Here is a 27,687-nt window from a genome sequence, read left to right as displayed (position 1 = left end):
AATGCCAGGTATAATGGTGTTTTATATTCATTTGCTTTCTCCATTAGCTGTGATATTACATGAAGGTGATCCATAGTTGAAAATCCTGCCCTAAAGCCAGCATGTTCTTTCGGTTGATTCTCATCAAGTATTCTTTCTAATCTGTTAGTAATGACCCTTTTGAACAACTTGTAGATGTGGGATGACAAGCTAATTGGTCTATAATTTCCAATTTCTGATTTATCTTCTTTCTTATGCAGCAAAACTATGATTGCATTATTCCACTCCTTAGGCATCACACCTTTTCTAATGCATTTTGTGAAGTCTTGCCAGTTTTTGTGTCATGTCTCTTCCTCCTAATGTGGTGCCACATTTGGGTGAATAGTTATTATATATTAAAATACTTGGTCATATTTATAACATAAATGATTTCAGATCTTTTTTGTTTTTATTTTCAGATTCATCAAGGAGAGTAGACTTTAAAACAAATTAAGAAAAAGAGAAGTTGATGAACAAAAAGCAACATTCAAAATAAATATTAAAGAGAATAATGACTAATTCTCTTAGAAATTAAGTTTAGAAATGTCTGTTATTGAAACTAACAATGACATTGCTTTGTTAGTAGAAAATCCCCAATCCAATATAGTGGAAGAACTACAAAATTCATTACCACAGAAAAGTATACAGAATTCTATTTTCCAAAAAAAAACTGTTGAAAGAACCAATTCTGGACAGCCATTATTAGAGGATGGTTGTATTATATCAGGAAGAAAATTTCATTCTCATTCCATGGAGAAACATTTGAAATGTGGATCATGTGGGAAGGCATTTTCAAGTGCATATTTTCTAAAACGACATTTATTAGTTCATACTCAGGAGAAATCTTTCATTTGTGAAATATGTGGCAAGGCATTTTCAAGATTGGATAGGCTGAAAAGACATTTAGCTGTTCATACTCAAGAAAAACCCTTCATTTGTGAAGTATGTGGAAAGGTATTTTCAACATCAGCAGAACTAAAAAGACATTTATTAATTCATGATGAGCGGAAGCCTTACAATTGTGAGGTGTGTGGCAAAGCATTTATGGAATTAAGTAAACTAAGAAGACATTCAGTGGTTCACACTCAAGAGAAACCTTTCATTTGTGAAATGTGTGGCAAGGCATTTTCAAGATCTGGAGGTCTAAAAGGACATTTATTAGTTCATACTCAGGAAAAACGTTTCACTTGCGAAATATGTGGCAAACCATTTCTGGAATCAGGTAAGTTGAAAAGACATTTGTTGACTCACACTCAAGAAAGACCCTTTGCGTGTGAAATATGTGACAAAGCATTTGCAAGATCTGATAATCTAAAAATACATATATTAGTTCACACTCAGGAGAAACTGTTTTCTTGTGAAATATGTAGTAAATCATTTTCCACATCACGAGATTTGAAAAGACATTTACTAATTCATTCTGAAGAGAATCCTTTTGCTTGTGAAATCTGTGGCAAGTCACTTTCAACATCAGTCACTCTAAAAAGACATTTACGAGTTTGTTCTGTGAGGAATCATTCTATGAGGAGAAATAAGTGAAAAAAATTTGCCTTTCTCTGTTGCCATTCATGCAGAAGAGTGTTTTGTTTGTTTGTTTGTTTTTTTTGTATATTTTATCTTCTTGTTAGTGGCTTGGAGGGGAAACAGTGTAGAGTGAAGCAAACTACTCAGGACACTTGTTTATTTTCAAAAAGAGAAAATTTAATAAAAAAACCATTTCTTAGACATTAAATTACACATCTTTCATATTATGGCATTTCCCTTTTTAGTAAAACTCATATAAATATATAAGTATAAATATAAAGTCTTATAAATATACTCATAAAAATATAAACTTCCCTGTGTAACAAAATATTCTCACAACCATAATTGCAATCTCTATATTTATCATATGCAAAATCGCTTTATCAGTTTTATATTATCATAACTTTTAGTACTAAAATTTCAGTTTCAGTTAAGTCTCTTTAATTACCACTTCCAATCACTACCCAAAGACAATTTTCATTCTAAATTTTCATACAAACAATGTAAAACATCTTCAGAAAAACTGAATGCCATTGGAGAGTTGGGTGCCTCCATAGCCAGGTGGGAAGGAGCAGCAGTGCGTAGCAATATGGCCTTAGTTGCTAATGCTCCTAAAAAAAAAAACCAAATAACAAATAAATGTTATTTTTTGTTTTTGTTATTTGGTTTTTAGGAACATTAGCAACTAAGGCCATATTGCTCCGGGATATGCGGTGGTCATTCCCTGACCTTTCCACATTCTCCGTATTTGGTGGTGACGGGCTCGAACCCCGGTCTAATCGAGAAACGTGTGCTACGCACTGTTGCTCCTTCCCACCTGGCTACGGAGGCGCCACAAATAAATAATAACATTGGAGAGTTCTAATCAAATAATTAATACTGTTCGTCAAGTCAGTTGAAGCAATTGGATAGAAAAAAGATTATTACTCACAGTTCCACTCAGGTTTGTGCCACTATAATTGCTTCCCATTTCTGGAATTTCTGCAGATTTCCTGCCTTTTTGTACTCTGATGATGTTTTCCTCTTTATCTACCAGCTTTCTTTCTCTCCTAAACTTTCTCTCTTTTCTTATCTCTCGTTGTCAAGGCTCCCAGCTTGACTCCGACACTTCAAAATTCCAATTCCCTGCCATAACTCTTCCAGCACATTAGACCCACAACCTTTCGACACCACTTCCAAAATAAAAATTTCTTTCTTCCCACACACACACACACACAAGCATGCTGATTTGGGTTCCCCTTTATATATATAAAGGTCGCATTTCATTATATCCCCCCCCCCATTAATCCTTGATTTTACGGATTTCCTTTGTCCTTCCTAGGGCTTTGCCATTCTTTGCCTTTATTCTGCTAAATTGTTCTACCCAGCTTAATTTGGAGAATTTGAGACTGTAGAACACTGTTCTTTGTGTATATTTTTTTTTTTTTTGTTTAGAATGTGAGTAGTAAAGTTACTAAAATCTCTTAAAATAATAGTATCAGAAGCGAACGCTTACAATTCACTCTTGATATCAACTTTACGGTAACCGCTGAAAACAGTATATATTACTGATATTTACGATGAACTTATTAACCTTCCTCAATTGATATCAGTTTGTTACATCCTTTGATTACAAGCAAGTTTGGATGCAGATATGTTAATGAAAATGGCTTTGACCCTTGATTAAGTGCACATTGACATATGATGTATGGTGCACTATTTGACATGTAGCATATAGAAATGTTTATATCTTTTATAATAGAAAGGTTATATTGGTAAATTTCCTTTGAGCACTTACTTTCTCTGTATATTTATAAATTGTCAGTGGCATAAATAAAGCGACTAAAGAAATAGTACTGCGATTGTTGTTTAATTGGTTTTATTTTTGAGTTGCCTCACATAGTTATCTTTAAAATCTTCTGCCAGTGATTTGTTTCAGTAAATGATATTCAATGCTTTACTTTCTAATGATACCTTATAATGCCCAATCGTTCAGTTTTCCATTACCAGAATGCTCTTCTCTCTATCAAAAAAAAAGGGCATGGTAACCAGACCCCCCTCCCCCAGTGTTTAAGTTATTGGGTTCACTATCTTTGTATTTAGCATTAGTAAAGGCACATGATGCAAGAAAGCAAGCTTATACAGCATCAGCCAAAAAAAAAAAAAAAAACCCTTCTCATTTCACCCATTCACTTTCCCCAAATGTTTGTCTAGTTCTGCCTTGAATCTATTTATGCTATCAACTTCTACAACAACAGATGGAAGTTTGTTCCAGCAATCAACCACCAGCTGGCTAAAGGCAAACTTCCGCACATCTATCCTACAACTGTCTTTCCTCAAAGTGTCTTTCCACCTTAAAGTGCACAGAAAAAATAAAGCACTCGTAGAACAAAAACTTAGAGTAAAAAAGAAATTATTTTGATGCTTTAAATGTTTTATTTAAACAAAAGAAAATGGCTTTGGTTCTTTAATGTTTAATTTTTAGATATTAATAGTGAAAAATGCAAGCATATGCAGCATTGGGTATTTAAATATATTTCCCATCTGTTTGTCATCTGAGAAAAGTAAAGATACCTTAGGCATTTAGTTTACATACCACATTCAAAGCCTTAATTCTTTAAAGTACTTACATATACAGTAGACTCCCTATTATCCAAGGGCAGTTTAACCAGGGATTGAAAATAAAAAAATTTGATTTGAGTGTCTTAAAAAAATCAATTACAGTACCTACTTACAATAATTTATTTTTATATTTAAATGTTTTTTAAAAAATACCATTTAGGACCCCACAGACCCTTAATCTGCCTACTGTACATTCCCTGCATTCTCGGTAAACAGATGGTGCATGTTATCGGTAGTTGCAGTAGAAGTCGATAACAATGTATTGACTAGTTTTTTCTTATTATTAAAAGCAGATTATTGGAGTTCATGAGTGGGCTGAAATTTACTTACGGGCACACCCTCCAGACTGCCTCAGTCTTAGGATGTTTATCCTCCCGCTTCCTGCTGTTTTAACTCGATAGGAAAACGACTTCTACTGCCACTACCGATAACACGCACTGTATGTAGAAGTCGTTTCCCTATTTTAAAACAGCGGGAAGTGTGGGGGATAAACACCCTAAGACTGAGGCAGTCTGGACGGTGAACCCATAAGTAAATTTCAGCTGCAAAGGCATTACACTCACGAATCTCAATAAGCTGCTTTTAATAATGAGAAAAAACTAATCAATACATCATTATCGACTTCTACTGATAACACCAGGCGCCTCCGTAGCCAGGTGGGAAGAAACAGCAGTGCATAGCACACGCTTCTTGATTAGACCGGGGTTCGAGCCCGTCACCACCAAATACGGAGGATGTGGAAAGGTCAGGGAATGACCACCGCATATCCCGGAGCAATATGGCCTTAGTTGCTAATGCTCCTAAAAACCAAATAAACAACAACTACTGATAACACCCACTATCTGTTTACTGAGAATGCAGGGAGAAATTGCAGTAGTGGGAAACGAGTTTGCCTGGTAAGTTGGGTTCTTGTGTTGGCTTTCTTTACCTTCGCCGAAAGTTTTTTTGAGATTAGTTGAGGCGTTGGCATAGGGAAAAGTAATAAGACATTTAAGGTTGAAATTAATAGTTTCACACAGAAAGTATAATTCACAATTTTACTTGAACACTTTTTCATGAGACTATTTGGTTATGTGACCTTTGGTTTATATTAATAACCAGGTTATTGATTAGTCTAATTCCTGTTTCATGAATATTGATCAAATTACACTAATCTATCATGGCACAAAGTTAACTAGGTAAATTTCGGAGATGGGCTGGTGGAATTCTTAACAAGATCGAAAACATTAATGTGGTCAGATTCTTCTGTCACATTAATGCAGTCAGATTTTTCTGTCAGTTGCTGTACTTAAAGTTAATTTAAATTACTACAAAGCAGTGAGCAAGAGGGGAAAATTCTTTTCAAGAAGCTGGAATCAAAACAGGGTAGTCAGAATTGAGTACGTTTCCAGGCACTGTTAAGGATCCAGGATAATATGAATGTATGTCTTAATTAGGGGAAGCCGAATGACCCACACATTCCAACCCCAATATAAACTTCCTGTTTATGCTCTGTGACAGCATAGGGTCAGTGGAGATTACAAGATAAGAGATAAGAAAACTGTTTGCTCTGTTTAAACAAACTTATAGTATTAAATGCAGAATTTTGTGGGGGCCAAAGATAATGATCCATAACCCGTGCATAATTCTGGCTTGCCAGGTGCTGCAAAAGGGCAAGATTGTGCTGGGACAGTGTTCTGATAGCTCTGTTTTCTCAAATTAAGGTCAAAATATTCTGGTTAATAAACTTCATGAGCCTTTGGGGAATTATGGCAGGGAAGACGTTCAAAAGTCTTCCCCTGAAGTCTTGAACATTTCCCCCAATTTTGAATTGCCGTGCATAATTCTGGCTTGCCAGGTGCTGCAAAAGGGCAAGATTGTGCTGGGACAGTGTTCTGATAGCTCTGTTTTCTCAAATTAAGGTCAAAATATTCTGGTTAATAAACTTCATGAGCCTTTGGGGAATTATGGCAGGCAAGACGTTCAAAAGTCTTCCCCTGAAGTCTTGAACATTTCCCCCAATTTTGAATTGCACTTCTGCTCCTGACGACTTGGCTACAAAGGCCTCCGTAGATGTCCACTTGGCTATGGAGGCTTCCGTAACCAAGTGGTCAGGAGCAGGAGTGCTGTAGCACACCTGAGTAGATGGGGGTTCAAGTCTCTGACTGCTAAATACGGTCAATCTGTCAACCTGCACTGGACCAGCGTGGCAGATTATGGTCCATTTTCCTCAACACTAATCATCGAGGAGGCTTCCATCCTGCAGTGGATTGATAATGGCTGCAGTTTACCTTTAATACAATAACTTTCCCAAAAAAAAAAGGTTTTCTAAAATGTTAAGATGGGCATTACAGATTTCAAGTTTGAGCACATTCATGATTAGTTATGGCATCCAAGTGTTCAGAACCATTGAAAAACTGGTGTATGATGTTTGCAAGTATTAGATAAACTTTTGACAAAAATATATATTTAAACTAATTTTTGTTAACAAGTATATCCTGATTAATTGGATATTGGATTATTCAAAATGCAGTTATTTCAAGGTTGCTACTGTTCCCTAATGTAGACTTTTTATATGTATTTTAATAAGGATCAGTCAAAATACATCTACAATGAAATTTGAAGTCTAAGTTGGGTTCCTCAATTTGTGAATAACATGTAATTTAAAAAGACTGCTGAAACCAACTATTAGCAAACATCGTTATAACAAAATTGAATAGGGCTATAATGGAAATAATAGCCCATTCAATTTTGTGTGATAGGTCAACAAAAAATAGTTAGTCATAGAGCAATGAACTAAGTACAAAAACACTCAGCTGATGTAAACAGTCAGGTGTAAAAAATTCATGGATAACCACTGAAATCCTGAAACTAAAGGATGAAGGAAAGACAGAAACAGAGGTAAAGAAGCAAAATGATCAACACAGCAAATGTATAAGGAGATAATGGTTACAGTATAACACTTTGACATTTGAACTATCACTGGAAATATCAGACGACACGTGGGTTTCACCTGCTGTTTCCTGTATTGATGTGCTATACTGTAACTGTTAACTTTAATTATGTCTCAGTGCTAAGAGGTTAGCTCCTTCCAATATGTTTAGACATGTTAATTTTCTCCCCCAAATTATGAGGCTCCCAAAGTGGCTGCATACTCCACTTATGCTTACATTCAAAAAATTACAGTCTGCATTTCTGCCTATTCATATAGGCAGACACACAAATACCAGAAAGGGACAATAAGGGAACTTATTCTTATTTGATATTCCAGTGGCAAAGTCCAAACACGAAACATCTGTACTATACATTGCTGTGTATAGACACCTGCATGTCTACAAATAATCTTTATTTACAAGACAACTAATACCATCATTTCTACCATTTGGCCTTCAAAGTGGTGAGAGTTCAGCTTTTTTTTGGGTAATCTCTCCTTATATCTAATGATCTAATTCATCCTATCTATAGGATTTAAGTTGGCTAGCCAAACTTTGGTACACTGCACTCATATCCTCAGACCAGTCTATCACAGTGCAAGCAGTATGACATAAAATGTCCTGCAAATACAGGTATGGGCTCTCCCCAATGTGCTTCCACAATATAGCTAATGCATTATTGTCCAGGTCATCTAGGTAGCTTTCAGCATTCATGGTTTTGAAAAAACAGGCCCAGACTATGCTGCCTCTGTCAAGCTTCACAGTTAAGACTATTCAGTCCGGCAGGCAGCTTTCTCTGGATTTTTGCCACACCAGGCCCATGACTCATCACTCCAAAGCACAGCTTTCCATTGGTCTACAGTCGAGATGTGGCACACCTTCGACCAAGCTAGATGGTGTCTGGAATTAATCAGGCTGATGAGTGGCTTCTGAATGGCACTAAACAACCATGGTAACCCATACATGCAGTGCACTGTACTAATGCTGTATGTGTCAGTCTCCTCGCTAATGTCCTGTGTGTGCTGTGACATTGATCTCCGTTTCAAGTGGATGAATCTTTGCAGGGCTCTTCTGTCACATTCCTTCAACTTTGGAGGTTTTCAGGGTCATTTTGCGATGGCTTCAGCTTCCATTTGCAGATCACATCACCGATTTTAGACCTAAGGATCTTCATTGCTGTTGAAATCTTACATAAAAACAGGTTGCTTGTGTGGTACCCTACTATTGTTCTGCACTGGAAGTCTGCTAACTCTTCAATAACAGCATCTTACATTCACAATCAGACTACAGTATTGTATTTTCAGAGGCCTATGAACATATTTATATTCTATTTATTTCTAAATATAAATAGATAGAATTATAAATATAAATATTAAATATATATAAATAGTATTTATAAATTCCGTTTATTTCTAAATATAAATATATTTATAATATTCTGGGATGGCCACAGGTCCTAGGAGTTCAGAGATAGACAATAAAATATCAGTACAATACAGTATTATTGGTACAGCAGTAAATATCTTGTCCGAAAAATCGATTTATAAAATATCTCAAGCTGTTTCATTAAAGAAATATTTTCCCTATTTTTACATAAGGACAAAGAATTGTAATAATAAACTTTAATAGATGAAATTTTACTATAAAATAAACATAGTTCAGAAAATAGCATACTTTAAATTTATTTATAAAGTTCAAGTTTTTTCAGAATCAGAAAATTGTCATTCATTTTATTTAATACTTTCTTTATACAACAGGAAAAACTGAATTTACTGAAATCCAATAAATCTTTAAATATTGAAAATTTTAATGCTATAATAAATGCTACTAGAATATAGTATTTTTCAAAATGGTGTTCATTAGTGGGTGCTACAAGGCAAGGGAGGGGTATGCTAGAAGAGGTTGACCCTCCGAGCATGTTGATCGCTTATTTACGATTGATCAATCTGGAGCCTGGAGAAACACCAAAATGGGTTTTGTCGATGCGACTTTGCTAGGGTATAAGGGGGCGATTATCTCTTTGTACAGGGCCTTGGGTAGACCATATCTTGAGTACTGTATACAAGTCTGGAGGCCTCACTTTAGGAAGGATGTAGATCTGCTGAAGTGGGTGCAGAGAAGAGCAACCAGATTAGTGAAGGGTTCAAATCTGCAAATTGTAGCATCTAGAGACTAGGCACCTGCGGGGAGATCTGATTCAGGTGTTTAAAGCCTTGAATGGATTGAGTAAGCTAAATGTTAATAGCATCTTTTCCTCTTGCTGAGACCACAGACACACATGAAGGGGCATAAATTCAAGTTGAAGTATAGTTGCAGAATAGATGTGCAGAAGTGTTTGCCTTTAGTCAGTGGATGGTTGATTATTGGGACAGGCTGACATCTGTTGTGGATGATTTGAATAAATTCAAGGAGGATCTAGACAAATTCTTGGAGGGTATGGATTGGTGAACTGTGTAGTTTTTTTTTTTTTTTTTGTTGATGGTATACAATATAAGCTTGCTTTCTTGCATCATTTGCCACTACTACCTTCTTTACTGTGATTTCAAGTTTTACTGCTCTTATCACTTTCAAGGCTGTTTCCTTTGGGCACTTTGTTTGTATTTATGATTCAGAGTTGTCACAAGATAGCGAATTATTGATAATAGCTATTGATTTTCTTATAAATTAGTTACAGACATGGGTGCCGGCAAGATATTTTTCAAGGTGGTGCATGAGGGGAATAAATTTTTTGTTCACCAAATTTTTTTCAATAAATTAATGAAAATATTAAAAATTGTGTATTATTTCGAAATCCAAAGGTGGTGCACTTGCACCGTGCTTATAGTGCCCATGGTTACAGTGCACCTGTGGTAATTGAAGGTTTGTGCATTTTTGGTAAGAGTTATAAGATTTTATGCTGGTTTTAGTATGGTCATTCAGCTCCTCTCCAAGCAAAAGAAATCGACTCCAAATGCTAAATGTGTCGATTTAAGACTGCTGCTAAGTGACTTTAATCCAGACAGTGAAAAACTGGTATAACTTCATCAGCCCATCCATCACATTAAGAATTTATTGAATGGTGAAGTAGTTGCTAAATGTGGCATCTAAGACTCTTGCTAAATGATTATCATACTTTAAAAAGCTAGTATCACTGGATCAAGATCATTAATTTTGTTGAATTAATTAAACAAAAAAGTTTTAATTGGATTTTAAATAAATATGTAATTAATTGTTACTGTTTTGAATTTTATTGTATTATCACCTTAGTGAGTCGTGTAAACCGTTAGTCTGAATAATTTCTTTTTATAGGGTAGAGTACAGAGTAGTAAGATATTGTTATTACTGTGTGGGGTAGAGGGCATTTCGGATGAGCTTATGGAAACAAGGGGCCGGCAACCAACAAAGTTTGCAAACAACTGTCTTAGACCATATTGAGCCATATATAGAGTATATATATATACGCTATAGCATCCATCGACCGCACACTACATAGCAGCAGCTTGTATATTTTCTGGGAGTGAATGAACGAAATAAAGATATTTGTTGTCCCCATCCCAATTTCCTATATGTTCTAAAGTCTTCTGTTTCTTTAAAAAAAAAAAAGATCGTATTGTTGACAATGAACTAAAGTCGAACAGCGGAACTAGATCCTAGAAAGGAACTAGTTCGTCAGGCGAACCATTAGTTCCGATCGGTTCATTTAGAAACTACAGATGTTCAATAGTTGTGTCACTGTATCATAATATTTATATGAGCTGTTTGCAGCGACATAATAGCCGAATTTACTTATTACCTGAAGTCGTTAAATTAATGAAATAACTTTGCTGGGATAAAGAATGAAAGGTGGGCATTTTACATAGACTATATAGAGAACTGGATATAAACATTTCTCACGCAAGAATTTTGACCTCCTGGGGAAATATAAGTTTCGGAAAATATTTGCTGTTTTAATTACCTAATTAGCATATTAAATCATATTATATAAATATCTTTATAGTCCTAGTTACGTTCAATAGCTTATTTTTAAATTCAGCTAGAGAAGTAGAACTTTGTATTGGTGATATCTCAAAGTACTGTAGTGCTTGGTAGGGGAATTCATATGTCTTGATTGTGGTAAACAGGAATGTCAAAAGTTCGAATTATGAAGGTTGATGTTAATAGATAATTTTATTAGCTATTATAATTAACTTGTAATTTTACAATCGTAACGGTACAGTTTAAACTCCATATCATAATATATATATTTGATAACATAAGAACAATATATAAGAACAACGAGGTTTAATAACGTAAACTTGATAGTGCAATACATATTATTGCTCCATCACTGGTGCATAGTGTTAATATTGCATTTTTGCATTTGGTAAAACTCCAGATCTTGGGTACTAGTCCATATTTTTAGACAAGACTTCAGTTATAGCTCAGATACAGCATGGTTTTGTTAAGGGGAAGTCTTGCCTGACCAACTTGATTGGATATTATGATGCAGTCACAAAAGAACTGGATGCAGGGAATAACTTTGATATTATATACTTGGATCTTAGAAAGGCTTTTGATACTGTTGCACATGGAAGACTGCTACACAAATTGGAGCAGTGTGACATTGGAGGCAAATTGCTGCTATGGATAAAGGGGTGGTTGAGGGGGAGAAGACAGAGAGTGGTAATCAATGGACACTGCTCATCGTGGACTAATGTTATTAGTGGAGTCCCTCAGGGCTCAGTGTTGGGTCCATTATTGTTTTCTGTATTTATAAATGATATTGATGATGGTATATCAAGCTTAATGTCCAAGTTTGCAGATGATACAAAGGTTGGCAGGGTTGTCAAGGACACTACTGACACTATGCTGCTGCAACAGGATCTGGAAAGGTTGAGCAGATGGGCTGAGAGGTGGCAAATGAAGTTTAACATTGACAAATGCAAAGTACTACACATGGGAAACAGCAACCCCAGAGCAACGTATCAACTCTGTGGTACTACACTGACAGTGGTAGAGAATGAAAGGGACTTGGGGGTGGTTGTGCAGGCAGATATGAAGTTCTCTGAGCAGTGCAGACGGGCTGCAAGAGTAGCTCATGGAGTATTGTCAATGATACAGGAATTTTTCCAGCAGGGATAAGGAGGTGATTATTCCATTTTATAAGGCAATGGTCAGGCCACACCTAGAGTACTGTATACAGGTCTGGAGTCCTCATTTCAAGAAGAATGTAGAGCTGCTGGAACGAGTACAGAGAAGGGCAATAAGATTAGTGAATGGAACAAAGGGGTGCTCTTACGAAGAAAGGCTTATGTTTTGCAAATTACAGTGTCTGGAGACTAGGCACCAGCGAGGTGATCTGATAGAGGTGTATAAAGCCTTGAATGGTTTAAGCATGCTCAATGCTGATGGGATTCTTCCTCTAGCTCAGAAAAATCACCTGAGAGGGCATAAATTCAAATTGAGGAAAGACAGATGTAGGATAGACGTGAGGAAATTTGCCTTTAGCCAGCAGGTGGTTGGTTGGTGGAACAGACTTCCATCCCTTGTGGTGGAGGTTGATAGCCTAAATAAGTTTAAGGCTCAGCTGGACAGGTATTTGGAACGAACAGAGGGGTGAAGTGGAAGTGGGTTTTTTTTTTTTTTTGGCTGATGCTGCATAAGCTTGCTTTCTTGCATCAAATGCCTCTACTAATGCTAATGCTAATATTTCGACAAACGGGCAGGAACAAAGCAGTGATTGGCAGGTGCCACACTGCTTTTCCCACCTGCTACTACTACTCCTAGGTTGATATGTCTAGGTTTTTCCCTCAATTGCCACTGTTTTTAAATCGGGAACACGTTTTCCGATCTTAAAACAGTGGGATGGGGGATAAACAATACCTAAGCTAAGCATTCCCCCCTTTGTAACAAAACAATCAAGAATGAAAACCCCTTCACAATAATCACCCAATCACAGAAGTCAGTCACACAATTACTCCGTTCTACACGGAGACAAGTGGTACCCAAATAATGGATTTTAGGTTTTCATTTAACTGTATTACTTTAATATTCTATTGAATTGAATTTGAACGGAAATCATATGTCACAACAGAACAGCCTAGCAAAGGGCTGAAAGTAATGGGAGGCTGTGACTCGGTAGAATTGAGGGGGAAGGCAGTTATTTCTCCAAATCATGGCCTTACGAAATGTACTGCTTGTCTGATGTTTGCAGACCACTGAAACTGGACGGCCAAGGGGGATGTCTTGTGTTTGATGTAAAGAGTGCGAGGATGTGATGGGCATTTATGATAGCCAGAGCTGTGCCGAGCCATTTTAGTACCGCAGGCAAGAATGAAAAATTGCACCCTACTGTTAATGATGGCAATATTGGCAATTATTTAATCTTTCTTTGGGCTTTTAAAATGAAGCAACAGCCTCATTTGCCTTGCCCTCAGCACGACTCTGATGATCGTTTGAAGAATAGAGTGGATGCTCTCGAAGCAATTAAGCTGGGGTCCACCAAGCTCTCAGCTTTCCACCTCAATGCCAAAGCTTGCACTGGCACATTGGCTAACACAGTGGCGGCAACCCCAAGGAAGAATGTACTAGTCAGAAAGGAGGTAGCTATTATCGGTTGATCTATTGTCAAGGAAATGGAAAAATATATTCTGCAAAGAGATAGTTGAATTAGGACCAGGATATATTTGCTGGGGGCAAAAGTTGATGTTATAGAGCAGATATCATCTTTCAAGGGCAAAAAAATCGTTATACACTAATGACATTAAGAGTAGATCTCAGGACTTAAAACAGTGAGAAAAAGTTGAGTTAGGATTAAATTTGAAAGTGTGTAATTCTTCCAAATGATAGGACGGAATATACAGAATATGCCTTGTCAATCAATTCAGCTGTGGAGAGATTGCACAAGGTTCGTGGGATAAATTTTTCTCAGTGTGATCCGTGCTGGTTAAGAGGAAAGACTGCTTCTACAAGGTGATACATTAAAATAGACAAGGTGCAAAAATATTTGTTGATGCTATCGAGGTAGTGTTAGGTGGGTCAGAAAACTGGTAGCTTTGGGGGGGGGATACACAGACTAATAGATTAAAAATAGATGCAGGCAGAAGTCAAAGTGATCCTTGCACTGCTACTGGAACATGAAGAAACCTGAAAAGCAAGGTGCTGGGGATTTCAAGGCCTGCTGTATGTCATCGTGGAACAAGGAAATACATAGGTTCTTATTTTTAGGGTAGCTAAGAATAAAAACAGATGCATGTACATCAATGTTAGAAGCATAGTAAATATATTTGATGAGGCTGAAGTTCTAGTCAAGTCATCAAATTCAGATATTGCTTGCATTTCAAAGACATCGTGTGACTTGTATAATGAATGTGTCTCCAGAGGGGCATACGGCTGTCACAGGATCTCAAAATGAAAATATAATTCATCTTTGTCCTCAATCAGCTCTCTCTTCACCACTGAAGCTGCTAATGATTACAATAAAATGGAGTCCGATCCAGACGAAATAACGGACTATGAGAATGCAACGCTACATTTCGCATCATCGCACAGTGACGGCGTTATGAAACTCAAAATATGGCGGATGGCGACAGATCGGTTTCTGTGACTAGTTGACAGATACATCGTATCCTCTAGTTTTGATGATGTTTTAATGCCATCAGAGCCCAGGCGACGTGGCCGAGTGCATACCTTACTGTCCCTAATCCTGCCAAAAGCATTCAATAGTCTGCTGTTTTAAATATACATGATTATATACAGCCCATCAGCTGTATATAATCATCACCTTACTCATGTCGAAGAACACACACCCTTAGACCGTCATTCGCTCACCATTTTTGTTTACACGCAAACGTTGACACAAACGTTTGCCCTTCTCTGTACACTTACTTGAGCGTGTACAGAGAAGGGCAACAAGATTGGTGAGGGGAATGAAGGGATCCTCTTACCAAGAGAGGCCTAAGTTCTGCAAATTGCAGTGGCTGGAGACTAGGCACCTGCGCGGTGATCTGATTGAGGTGTATAAGGCCTTGAATGGGCTCAACACACTAAATTCTGGTGGGATCCTTCCACTTGTTCAGATTACGAACCTAAGGGGGCATAAATTCAAATTAAGAAAAGACAGATGTAGAATAGATGTGCGGAAATTTGCTTTTAGCCAGCTGGTGGTTAATTGCTGGAACAAACTTCCATCTGTCGTTGTGGAAGTTGATAGGTTGAATAAATTTAAGGAGGAACTGGACAGGAATTTGGAGGGAATAGTGTGATTATTTATTTATTTTTTTTGGCTGATGCTGCATAAGCTCATACAGTTGCTTTCTTGCTTCGCATGCCACTAATACTACTACTACTACTACATATTTAATGGCGCTTCCATATTTCCGTGACAAGGCAGTGTCAAGACGTTATTTGACATTTTTTCTGTGCTGATCAGCTTATCAGGTTAATTGTTTAAGTCAGGGGGGGTTCCTAAGGAATATGGCGCCCGAGTGCGAATAGCAATTTGGCGCCCACCCCTTTGAAATATTTATATTTTTTGCTCTTCATATGTGTATGTAAGTTTCAATTTTTCAGGCGCCCCTTGAACGTTGGTGCCCTGATGCAATGCACCCATTTCACACTCGGTACGTGTCGTCCCTGATTAAATCAGAGTTAAACATGCTCATTTTCAGGAAAATCCATCCATTATTTCTTCGCGGGTGATTTCAAACACGGGTATTATAGTTACTCAAAAGAAATAATTTTGTGCATCTCGTATTGAGAGGGCGCTGCTGCGATCCCTGTTTACTTATTTCGGTCATGATTGGTTCAGTATTTTTTGTGGTGTGTGATGTTTTTGCTTATTATCACAATTTTTGTTTATATAAGAAGTCGAATGGGCCATTTTTGAACCTGGTGAGTTGTTTTGCATGTTCTTTATCTAGCTTGACTCAGGTTTCTACCTCCATAGGGGGGGGGGGTCCCTTTTCTAAATATCAGCCAACTCTTAATTGTTATCTGAAGATTTGCGTTTAAGGAATGGGTAGTGGGTATTTGAGAAGTTTGTGCAGGGCATAGTTTTAAACAGGTGAATTGTAGTGCACTGTCAGCAAATGGTTAGGATTTCTAGTCAGTGGAGGATATGTTTTGTCGAAATGGGAGTCGAGCCTTCTGTTTCGACTGCTGTTTGGAAAAGAAACATGTTTTCTACTCTTAGCCTGTTCGGGATCAAGTTTGAATTGATTAATAAGAGTTTTACAATTGTTGCGAGCTTTAGGAAGAAAGCGAAGCCGGATATTTGGACATACTCCAGTTGTGATATGTTACATTCTTATCTTGAACCGCTTTAGCACATTTGTTGGAAATCTAAACAATGGAAAACTTAGCTAAAGGTTTTCAGAAATGTATTGTATCTTATGTAGGGTGGCTTCTGAATTACTTCAACTCTATCGTGATATTCTATGATGATATAGAACTGTAAACGCCGGGAATGAGTGAAGTGTTTTGTGCAGTGTGTTGTTGTGTTCAGTAGAATATGATCATTATACTGTATATACAAGAGAAAAAGAACAGGAGAAACACTGAATCTTGGAAGCACCAGCTTTAGTGGAGAAGTTAGAGCCATTTACTTTCACCAGAGGTCAGAGAAAAAACTGGATACTTTACTGCAAAAAAATATTTTTGTAAATCCATAAGATGGAGCTTTTTAACATGATCCAAAGCCTTAGAAATGTAGAGTAACTGCTTGAATTTCACCAAATTTTTTCGTTAAATTTGTACAAAGATGAGTAACAGAAGTCAGGATTTCATTAGTGGCTCGACACTGATGGAATCCATATTGGCAGTCATTAATCTGATAGTTGGTTTCAAGATAGTTTGAGTTAGCAGTTGATAGAGTTCTCCATAATTAATTGTATTGAAGGTATTTGTCACCATTTTAGGTACTGGCTGGATATGAATATAATTCCAAGCAAAAGGAGAAACACCAGTGGAATGGGAAAATGTAAAAAGGTGATACAGAATAGGAGCAACATGAACAGCTATATAAATGGAAAAATATACAACTGAAGAAATGTCATTGAGACCCAAGAATGTTTAGAATTCTCACGTGGAATAAAAGTAGGATGCTATTAAGGGTTTATATTCAGCTCTGGATGCAATTGAACCATCAGGCTTTAACAGGAATAGAAGTATAGCTGGAAAGAATTTGCGGCCAAATAAAGGATTTCATCCCTACAAGAATAATTTCACTGACATGATTTGAGCAAATGCTAACATCAAAAGATTTAAAACAGTATTTGTAACGTTTAAATGCCTTGCTTTTTGGTGTAAATCACGCATTTGCTCTTGACATTTCAAAGGCTTTTGACCTTTTAAACATAAAGGCCTTCAAAATAAGCTTACATCTTATGGATTGTCAACTGTTGTTTGTAATTGGATATCCAGTTTTCTCTCTGAAGGCTCACTGTGGATGATGGTAGATGGCTCTGTCTTCTAATTTCTCTGCTAATGGTGGTGTTCCCCAAGGTTCAGTTATCTCTCCAACTCTTTCCCTTTTTTATGTTAATGACCTTTTTCCATTAACAGGAAATCATATCCATAGTTTTGCTGATGATAGCAAATTGCATTCCACCTTCCAGTTTGAGAAACCTTGCCCTGCCCTGCACAAACAGCTTCAACTTCTCGAATATTCGCCAGTGCTACAAAGATAACTTAGTTAATTTCAGTTTTTCTAAGGCTCAGTTCTCTCATATCTTGCAAGAAGGATCTTCTCTCTCTGTGCTTGTCCCTAACAACACCCTGACTGGTGTTGTCAGGGACAAGTACAGATTTCTAGACAAGATCACAATCTCTATTAGGTTTTATCCTGACTTCTAATCTCTCTTGGCATAAGCATATCACAAATATTGCTTCTTCTGCATATAAAAAACTGGGTTTTCTCTTTTTCTTTCAGCAATACTTTTCTTTTAAACAGTTACTCATTCTGTGCAAATCACAGATCCACCTTATCATTCAATATTGTTCCCACATCTGGGGCGGTTTCCCCAATACCCCACTTCTGGACTCCATTCAAATGAGGGCAGTTAGGTTAATTATTGCCACCATTTTAAGTACTGGCTGCATATAAGTATAATTTCAAGCAAAAAGAATTATACTTTTGCTTGGAATAGGAAAATGTAAAAATTAAAAAAATCCTACACCAATAGGAAAATGTAAAAAGGTGACACAGAACAGGAGCATCATGAACAGCTATATAATTTGCCTTTAGCCAGTGGGTAGTTGGTTGCTGGAACAGACTTCCATCTGGTATGGAAGTTGATAGCTGAAATAAATTTTAGGCTGTACTAGACAAACATTTGGAGTGATTGGATGGGTGAAATGGGAAGGTTTTTTATTTTTTTTGGCTGATGCTCTATAAGTATGCTTTTTTGCATCATATCCCTCTGCTAATGCTAATTGACTTCTCTTACAATGCTATTCCATTCCGTCTCATAGATGCTCTGTTTATGCTGCTTATCTTTTCTATAAATACTTCCACAGGCACTGTTCTTTTGAATTGTCATGTATGATCCCCCCCCCCGACCAGGCCTCCCAACATGTGTTACAAACAGTCATCCTCTTACTGTCCAACTTAAACTCACAGGACCAACTTTTCCTCTTCCTCCTTTATCCCTTTAACTTTTGTTTATTGGAACAACCCCTCCCTTCACACGTATTTCCTGAAAATTACAATCCACAGAAATTCAAGTCAAATCTCACAAGGTACTAAGTACTATAGGTTCTAATACCTGTGTTTGGGGTTTTGATTTAAAAAATTAAGTAAAAAAAAAAAAATCTGGCCAATGCTGTACCTATTTGGTACCAATAGATCTTGAAACACTGGAATGTCATAATTTATTTGACAGACTGGGGCAGAGAGAAATTATAAGCCTAAACAAAAGAAAAAAAAAAGGCTTTATAAATGTTATTTTTTATCTTAAATGTTGAAATTCTTGAACCATTCAGTTTTAATGCTTACGTTAGCAGTGCTATTGTAATTAGGCCAGGAATTGTTTTTGCTGTTTTTCTGAAAATCGAAACAAAGTAAAATTTTTAAAATGCCACCCACTTCACAGTTGTAGTGATGTGCATTCATCTCTCCAGAAAGCTGAAACTGTAACCATACAGCAGCCCCAACCATGTATTATCACGTGCAGCATTCAAAAAATGAAGATTGATTCACCCCTCCCTCCATTCCAAATTTTTTGTACAAATGAAGAAATGGGAAAATTTTCTAAGGATTATAAATGCGTTCTTTTTTGTATCACATAAGGATCAATCGTAATAAACAAGAAAAGAAATGACGTTTCAAGGTAATGCAAAAAAAATGACTGTAAATGCTTTTATTTTTGTTTTGAATATTGAAATTAATTAAAGAAATAGTTTTAAAATCTGATCATTCTAAATTAAATTAACTGTCTAAGGTATCTTATGATTCTTTGTAACTCTAATGTAAACAGTTTAGAAAAATAAGCACAAAACAAATGTTGTTTTGTGCTTATAATAGAAAACAAGCAGAAACTGTATCTCACAATCACTAGCCTGTAAACTGATGCTAGATGCATGAAATGTCATTGATGTTTCACTAAGTCTGTTTATAAAAAGTTGTGTGAGTTGGTTCTTTGGAAGGTGAAATTGAACCCTGAGACATTTTAAAATTCTTTTTTTTTAAAGTGACTAATTTAAAATAGTTTTTAGTACTGTTGGCCTCCCACAAAATGTTCTTTAAGGTTGCGGTGTAATAAGATTTATTTTTTCCATCAATTTGCCTAAAAAAAGTGCTTAAAATGCATTATAACCTTTAAAAAATGTCAAAAAGTGAATTTGTATACAAAAGAAATCAACCAAATTCACCCTGTTTTAAATGCAATGTGTTTTATATTCAACTGAGCTTAGTTTCTTTACAAAAAAAGAAAAGAAAAATCAGTCATCAAAATTCTAGGCTTATTTTTGAAACAACACTCTAAGCTTTTATTGCATAAATATATACATACATAAAACACTTATGCATTTTAGAATATGGTGCCACATCCCATGGATCTTTGCCACAAGTGATGGGCATGTCTATCTCTGCCCACTGAATACTTTCATCGGCTGCAAATTTCCGCAATTTTGCGTTAGACTGAATGCCATTTTTTTAATCACTACATCCAGTAGGAATGCGACGTACAGGCTGGCAAACTTGACCTTTGTTTTAATTAGACTAACAATCTCAGCACTTACCCTCCTTTGACATTGGATTATTCAAGAAAAAGAAGCATGGTTTTTTTAATAGACTTTCATTTTTGGTTAATGAAAAAATGTTAGGTTGGATCATGCCACTAATTCAGGACAGATTCAAGCAATTAACAGTGTCCATAATCTTCAGTAAAAAACAGTACCAAATACATAAAGTTATGCGGTATCGTATACTGTTTTTTGCTTGAATCCCTCCTGAATTGATGCCATAAACTAAGTTGGCCTTTTTTAAATATCCCAAAAATAAAAGTATACTGAAAAAAAATCACACTTTTGTAATTGGAAAATACGAAGAGAACACTAACCTGATATCTCCAGCCTGTATGGTATGGATAGTGATTGAAACACATTCCAAAGCAAATGAGTGGTAATTAATAACCTATAAAACAAATTCTAATGCAAAAGTGGTAAATTCCAACAACATTCCAAAGCAAATCAAACCAATGATAATTAATACCCTATATAATGCAAAGTAGCATTAGTTAGAGTGCTCACAGAACTAGATCTTCCAATGACTGCAAACTGGTGGCTGGAGCTAGATTTGCCCATCAGTTGTTTTCACAAAGATTCATGGGTTGCAGCAGCTCTAAAGATTAACTTAAAATTATACTCTTTCTTTTCAAAACTGTCATTATTTCTTGAGTATGTATTAATGTACTACGTATATTCCTCTTGTTTTTTCCCTCCCCTTTTTTATAGATCCATCACGGAGGACATATGAGTAATTAGGTGTTTAGAAAATGAAAAGTCCATTTAAAGAACAGTGTTTCAAGAAAATCTGTATAACAGGTAATAAGATAAAAGAGAATAATCAGTAATTTCTCTGCCAAGTAACAATATAATTGCAAGCAGAAAGTCATTTTCCACATAGAATAACAGATTCATAGGAAAATTCAATGACAGAGGTTACAAGTACCCAGAATTCCATTATTCAAAATGAAATAATAGAAAGAAAGAGTTACAAAAACACACTGTCAACAGATACTTGTATTTCAATAGGAAGGAAGCAGTGTCATAAGCAGAAACATTTTAAATGTGAAGTATGTGGAAAGATATTTATATATTCAAGTCAACTCAGAAGACACTGCAGAGTGCATACCCAGGAGAAACCCTTTACTTGTGAAATTTGTGGTAAACCATTTTCAGAATCAGGTAAAGTGAAAAAGCATTTGTTGGTTCACACTCAGGAAAAACCCTTCAATTGTGAAGTATGTGGCAAGGCATTTTCAAGAATGCGTAACCTGAAAAGACATTTATTAGTTCACTCTCAGGAGAAACACTTCAGTTGTGAAATATGTGGCAAAACCTTTTCTGAATCTGGTAATCTGAAAAGACATTTATTAGTTCATTCTCAGGAGAAATCTTTCAGTTGTGAGGTATGCGGTAAGGCATTTGCAAGGTCAGGTAATCTAAAATCACATTTATTATATCATACGCAGGAGAAACCCTTCACTTGTAAAGTATGTGATAAACCATTTTCTGAAGCTGGTAACCTGAAAAGACATTTATTGGTTCACTCACAAGAGAAACCCTTCACTTGTACAATATGTGGAAAACCATTTTCTACATCAGGAGATGTGAGGAGACATTTATTGGTTCACTCTCAAGAGAAACCCTTCACTTGTACAATATGTGAAAAACCATTTTCTACATCAGGAGAAGTGAGGAGACATTTATTGGTTCACACCCAGGAAAAACCCTTCACTTGTGAAATATGTGGCAAGTCATTCTCCCAATCATGTAAGTTGAAAAGACATTTGCTGGTTCATACTCAGGAAAAAAACTTCACTTGTGAAGTATGTGGTAAGACATTTTCACTATCAGGGAATCTGAAAAAACATTTGTTGGTTCACACTCAGGAAAAACTCCTTACCAGTGAAATACATGACAAGGCACTCTGATTAGCAGGCATTTCTAACAAGTTACTCAGGAGTAATTTGTTAGAAATGTGGGAAAAGCCATAAGCCCTTAAAGGTGGCTGCAGTCCTGGGATAGCCTATTTGGATACCAGAACCACATATGCTTAGTTCGTTAACTGATATACTGGTATAGCAGCCACAATGAAATTGTAAACTCTTTACAGTGAAATTGTCACAAATGAAATTGTAAATTTGCTGTTTATGGTGACTGTTCAGAGTATAAGTAAAAATAAATTTCCAAGAAATATGAAAGATGCCTCTTGACTGCTGGCAAAGGCTCAATTTACAAAAGTTATCTATGACTATACAATTTCAGTTGTGTTAAATACTTGAAGTCATTTGTTTATAGTAATAAAACTGACCTTTTCAAGTTAATTTTTGAAATCTGGCTCATATCATAAATTTTGGTTAAATAATTGACAGTCAGGTTATACATGTGAAGTTATTAATTTATTTTAAATGCTGCATCATTTTAAAATGTGGTAACTTAGTGATACAGTAGAGAGCCATTTACTCGAGAAGCACCTCAATAACTTTTCCTCAATTCTGAGCATTTGTCACATGACTCATTGAATAAAGTTGTATTATAGTGGTATGCTCGTTTTTTCTTGGATTGATCACTTGCATACATGTGTGTAAGCTTACATAGAATAAAAAATAAGTAAATTAACACTTGCTGTATTGAGCAAAGATTAAAGGAAGAGCACAAAAACTTATCAACTTCCTCCTGCTATCTACTTGTTAGTCTGAATGATCCTGTAGTCAGTATTTGGTAGGGTTAAGGGTTCTCCTTTTTAGATGCATTTTCAAATGCATAAAGCATCTGTCATTTTCACTGTGTCCACTCATCTCTTTTCGTGTAACAATTTGGCTTTCGGTGAACAAATTTTAATGAAATTGAATATTTGTTGAGCTACCCCAGGTTTAAAATCTAAATTTTTATTGGACCAATTCAGATTTTTTTTTTTTTTTTTTTTTTTTTGTAAAATTTCAAACTATTACCATATACAGAAAGATGTTTTGAATGTTTGGGCAATGCTCAATAAGTTCAATAATAAAACATCAGATCGATATCAAATTTTTATGGTATCATCTGTTAGTCTTTGGGAAAGTTTTGTGACCACTTTCGGTTCAACAGCCCCTCAATATCCAAGCCCAGTATAGAAATGTATATTGGTTTTGGATGTTTGGGCATTAATTAAGAAAGAAAAGTTAGATCAACACCAAAGTTTTACTGCATATTTTCAGACTTATGATATCAAAATAATTTTGATATACATGGATTTCAGGAAAGTTTTTGACACTGTTGCGCATGGAAGACTACTGTACAAATTGGAGCAGTATGATATTAAGGATAAGTTGCTACAATGTATAAAAGAGTGGTTGAGTGGGAGAAGACCGAGTGGTAATCAATGGATGCTGCTCTTCATGGGCTAATATGGAGTCCACCGGGGTTCGGTGTTGGGCCCATTTTTCTTTGGTATATTTATCAATGATATTGATAAAGGTATATCAGGCTTAATGTTGAAGTCTGCAGATGATACAAAGGTTGGCAGGGTTGTTAATGACAGTAATTCTGACAACAAACTGGTTTGAGTCAAAATCTATAAATTATATTTGAGCGGGTTAAGAAAGTTAAAGGATCGTGCCAGGAAAGTATGTTGACTTATTACCCATGCTTATGCAGCCTTCTCCACGTATTTAAGTATTTGTTAGTATTACACGTAGCATGCATCTCTCTTCTCCCATTGGCTGAATAAATATCACTAGGAGGGAAATTATTTTAATATTTAGAAAGATACCTAATCAATAGGGTTCTCTGTATATATATTCTTTGAATACATTTTAAATGTCAATTGAAAGTTTGGTGGGGTCGCTGCTATAACATAGAATTTCGTATTTATTATGGAAGAATGGGTTTGTTTTTAATTGACGATATTGATGTTATTCGTTTCGCAATGAAATTGTAAAACAGCTCTACTGGAATCTGGTAATTATTCGCCATGTTTGTAGTCTTTTACTTTATACTAATATTTTTAACTATATAGTATCGGTGTAAATACACCATAGTTAACCCATATATTTGAACTACGTATTTAGCGTTGAGGACATCGTTTTAATTGTATCTCATAATGTGGTTGCCTTCACAATGAGATAGCTACTATTGCATTACTAATATATATGTAGTTAAAATATATGGGTTTACTATGGTGAATTTACACTGATACTATATAGTTAATTATCAAAACCCATAAGGATTATGCCCTGTGCATTTAATTTTCCAAGTAAAAATATATATATTTAAGCATCAAAACACATAAAATAAAATCATTAATTTCAGATTCTTACTTATCAACGTGCAGATGGAGCCACCATACAACCATATATAGCTATGGGAAAGAAAATATATATTTAATCATCGAAGCACATAAAATTAAATAAAATACTTAATTTCAGATTCTCACTTTTCAACTTACAGAAAGGATTGCTAGATGGACTTAGCCTATCGAGGCAAAATATATATTTAATCCTCAAAACACATTAAATAAAAAGACCCACAATTCATTGCGCACCCACCCACGCTCACTTGAAAACCAACGCGGGAAAAAACAGACGATTTCTACTGCAGAACCCCGACCAGAAACCACTGGCAAACTCATAGAACCGTACTTCGTTTAAATCCCCACAACCAACGAGCACACTCGTTCAAAGCCCCCATCAATCAGAACGAAACTCGTATGCAAAATACAGATTTCTTGATGTCACACTCACCCGACTCTTAACTATAACAGGCACATTTTTGTAACTGAAAGGGTAGCTGTGCGGATAAGCAGCAGACCGGCCGTAAGTAATGACATGGGCTCGAGGATCGGAAAAATTAAAACTTAAATTTAAATCGATAAAAATCGAAGAATAAATGGTGCCATCTAGAGAGTGAAATAAGAACAAAAAATAATTTTCTTCCCCGACTCGACACCTAAGCCTCGCCGGCACTCGCACAAAAACCAATGCCGCAAAACAGGCGACCTCGGCGGCAGCAACCGAACGAAAATCGCCGGCAAATTCATTGAGCCGTACTTCGTTTAGACTCCAGTTTACGCCAGTGCTGCCTTTCTGTCAAATGACAAAAACATAAATTGAAAAATTAAACTTATCATTTGCTATGCTGAAAAAATCCCCATTTTTATACACCCATTGACATTGGTACACCTACAATAACAAACATGATGTTATTTTATATTCGAATATATTTTTAATGTTTAATAAACAGACTGATAACTATGTTGTTTCAATGTGTTTTTTATTAATAAATAAATTTATACACGTTTATAAAAAAAAACCCATGTCGACCAGTAATGATGAATAAAAGAGAGTAAATATAGATATAATCTAAAATTTTTGCTACCTCTTAAAAGTTGCAACTTGCAAGAGGTAGGGAAGGTCACAAATAAAATATGGTGCTATTTTGCCTGCATTCTACCGTGATACCGTGCAATTTACAGGCAGGGACTGCTATGCAAGTTCATGCTACGTACCTTCTGTTCTGCACGCCTGCCTGTATGTTACAGTGGGACCATGAATTCATATCCATATCGGCGCGGTGTACGATTTAACTATTTTATCGCTTTGGTTTGGAGATTTGTTGTTTTCGTGTATTAATGTTATATTTGGGAGGGATGGTAGTTGTGTCATTTTTTCATTTAAACCTTAGTTAAAATATGTATGAAAGAATTGCGCAACCAAAATCATTAAAACCGCAACACCAAATCTAGAGCGCGTGCTATAGTAAAAATGTGCGCGTAGAGTGCATGCTGTATTGGCACTGAATATATTTAGAAGGGTGCCTCAAAATTGAATTGCGCCTGGGGCCTCTCAAGTGCTAAATCTACTACTGACTGTATCATAATATTTATATGAGCTGTTTGCAGCGATATAATAGCCTAATTTACTTATTACCTGAACTCGTTAAATTAATGCAATAACTTTCCTGGAATAAAGAACCAAAGGTGGGCATTTTACCCAGACTGTACAGAGAACTGGATATAGACATTTACACGCAAGAATTTTGACCTCCTGGGGAAATATAAGTTTCGGAAAATTTTTACCGTTTTAATTACCTAATTAGCATATTAAATCATATTATAGAAATATCTTTATAGTCCCAGTTACGTTCGTTAGCTTATTTTTAAATTCAGCTAGAGACGTAGAACTTTGTATTGGTGATATCCCAAAGTACAGTAGTGTTCGGTAGGGGAATTCATATCTCTTGATTGTGGTAAACAGGAATATCAAAAGTTCGAATTACGAAGGTTGACGTTAATATATAATTTTATTAGCTATTATAATTAACTTTTGATTTTATATTCGTAACGGTACAGCTTAAACTCCATATCATAATATATATATTTGATAACATCAAAATATTTAAGAACAATGAGGTTTAATAACGTAAAACTTGATAGTGCAATACATATTATTGCTCCCTCACTGGTGCATAGTGTTAATATTGCATTTTTGCATTTGGTAAAACTCCAGATCTTGGGTACTAGTCCATATTTCGACAAACGGGCAGGAACAAAGCAGTGATTGGCAAGTGCCACACTGCTTTTCCCGCCTACTACTACTACTACTCCTGGGTTGATATGTCTAGGGTGTTTTTCCCCCACTTGCCACAGTTTTTAAATCGGAAACTCGTTTTCCGATCATAAAACTGTGGGATGGGGGATAAACACTCTACCTAAGCTAAGCATCCGCCCCTTTGTGACAAAATAATCAGAATGAAAACGCCTTCACAATAATCACAGAACTCAGTCATACAATTACTCCATTCTACACGGAGACAAGTGGTACCCAAATAATGGAGTGTAGCTTTGCATTTAATTGTATTACTTTAGTATTCTATTGAATTGAATTTGAACGGAAACCATATCTCACACCAGAACAGCAAAGCAAAGGGCTGAAAGTAATGGGAGGCTGTGCCTCAGAGTAGAATTGAGGGGGAGGGCAGTTGTACTGCGAATCACGGCCTCACGAAATGTACTGCTTCTCTGATGTTTGCCGACCACTGGAACTGGACGGCCGAGGGGGATGTCTGTGTTTGATGTAAAGAGTGAGAGGATGTGATGGGCATTTATGATAGCGAGAGCTGTGCCGAGCCATTTTAGTACCTGAGGCAAGAATGAAAAATTGCACCCTACTGTAAATGATGGCAATTTTGGCAATTATTTAATCTTTATTTTGGCTTTTAACATGAGGCAACAGCCGCATTTGCCTCGCCCTCAGCACGGCTCTGATGATAGTTTGAAGAACACAGTGGATTCTCTCGAAGGAATTAAGTTGGGGTCCACCAAGCTCTCAGCTTTCCACCTCAATGCCAAAGCTTGCATTGGCACATTGGCTAACACAGTGGCGGCAACCCCAATGAAGAATGTACTAGTCCCAAAGGAGGTAGCTATTATCAGTTGGTCTATTGTCAAGGAAATGGAAAAATATATTCTGCA

At 36.2% G+C, this 27,687-nt stretch overlaps 2 protein-coding genes across 2 annotated transcripts; both read left to right on the top strand.

Annotated features, from left to right (window-relative positions):
• The first annotated feature begins 549 nt into the window (after positions 1 to 549).
• Positions 550 to 11,123, top strand: LOC150075528 (uncharacterized). The gene is made up of 2 exons (XM_090388529.1): positions 550 to 1,240; positions 11,032 to 11,123. Exons 1-2 carry the CDS (start codon positions 562 to 564, stop codon positions 11,121 to 11,123), a joined length of 771 nt encoding a protein of 256 aa, XP_090244655.1. The 5' UTR covers positions 550 to 561.
• An 8,104-nt stretch (positions 11,124 to 19,227) lies between these two features.
• On the top strand, positions 19,228 to 22,438 carry LOC150075527 (uncharacterized). The gene is made up of 2 exons (XM_090388224.1): positions 19,228 to 19,342; positions 20,967 to 22,438. Exon 2 carries the CDS (start codon positions 21,164 to 21,166, stop codon positions 22,166 to 22,168), a length of 1,005 nt encoding a protein of 334 aa, XP_090244350.1. The 5' UTR covers positions 19,228 to 19,342; positions 20,967 to 21,163; the 3' UTR covers positions 22,169 to 22,438.
• The last annotated feature ends 5,249 nt before the right edge of the window (positions 22,439 to 27,687 follow it).

This window comes from Mastigoproctus giganteus, chromosome 14, assembly GCF_048544385.1.
Source record: "Mastigoproctus giganteus isolate SK-2022 chromosome 14, ASM4854438v1, whole genome shotgun sequence".
Lineage (NCBI taxonomy): Eukaryota > Metazoa > Arthropoda > Arachnida > Uropygi > Thelyphonidae > Mastigoproctus > Mastigoproctus giganteus.
This window is presented reverse-complemented; position numbering and strand designations above follow the sequence as displayed.

Excerpts from the sequence above, each read along its gene's own strand:
- LOC150075528 (XM_090388529.1), top strand. The coding sequence starts at position 562 with ATGTCTGTTATTGAAACTAACAATGACATTGCTTTGTTAGTAGAAAAT. Across the intron at positions 1,241-11,031 it reads CAAACCATTTCTGGAATCAG|TCCTAGTTACGTTCAATAGC; the intron begins GTAAGTTGAAAA and ends ATATCTTTATAG.
- LOC150075527 (XM_090388224.1), top strand. The coding sequence starts at position 21,164 with ATGACAGAGGTTACAAGTACCCAGAATTCCATTATTCAAAATGAAATA.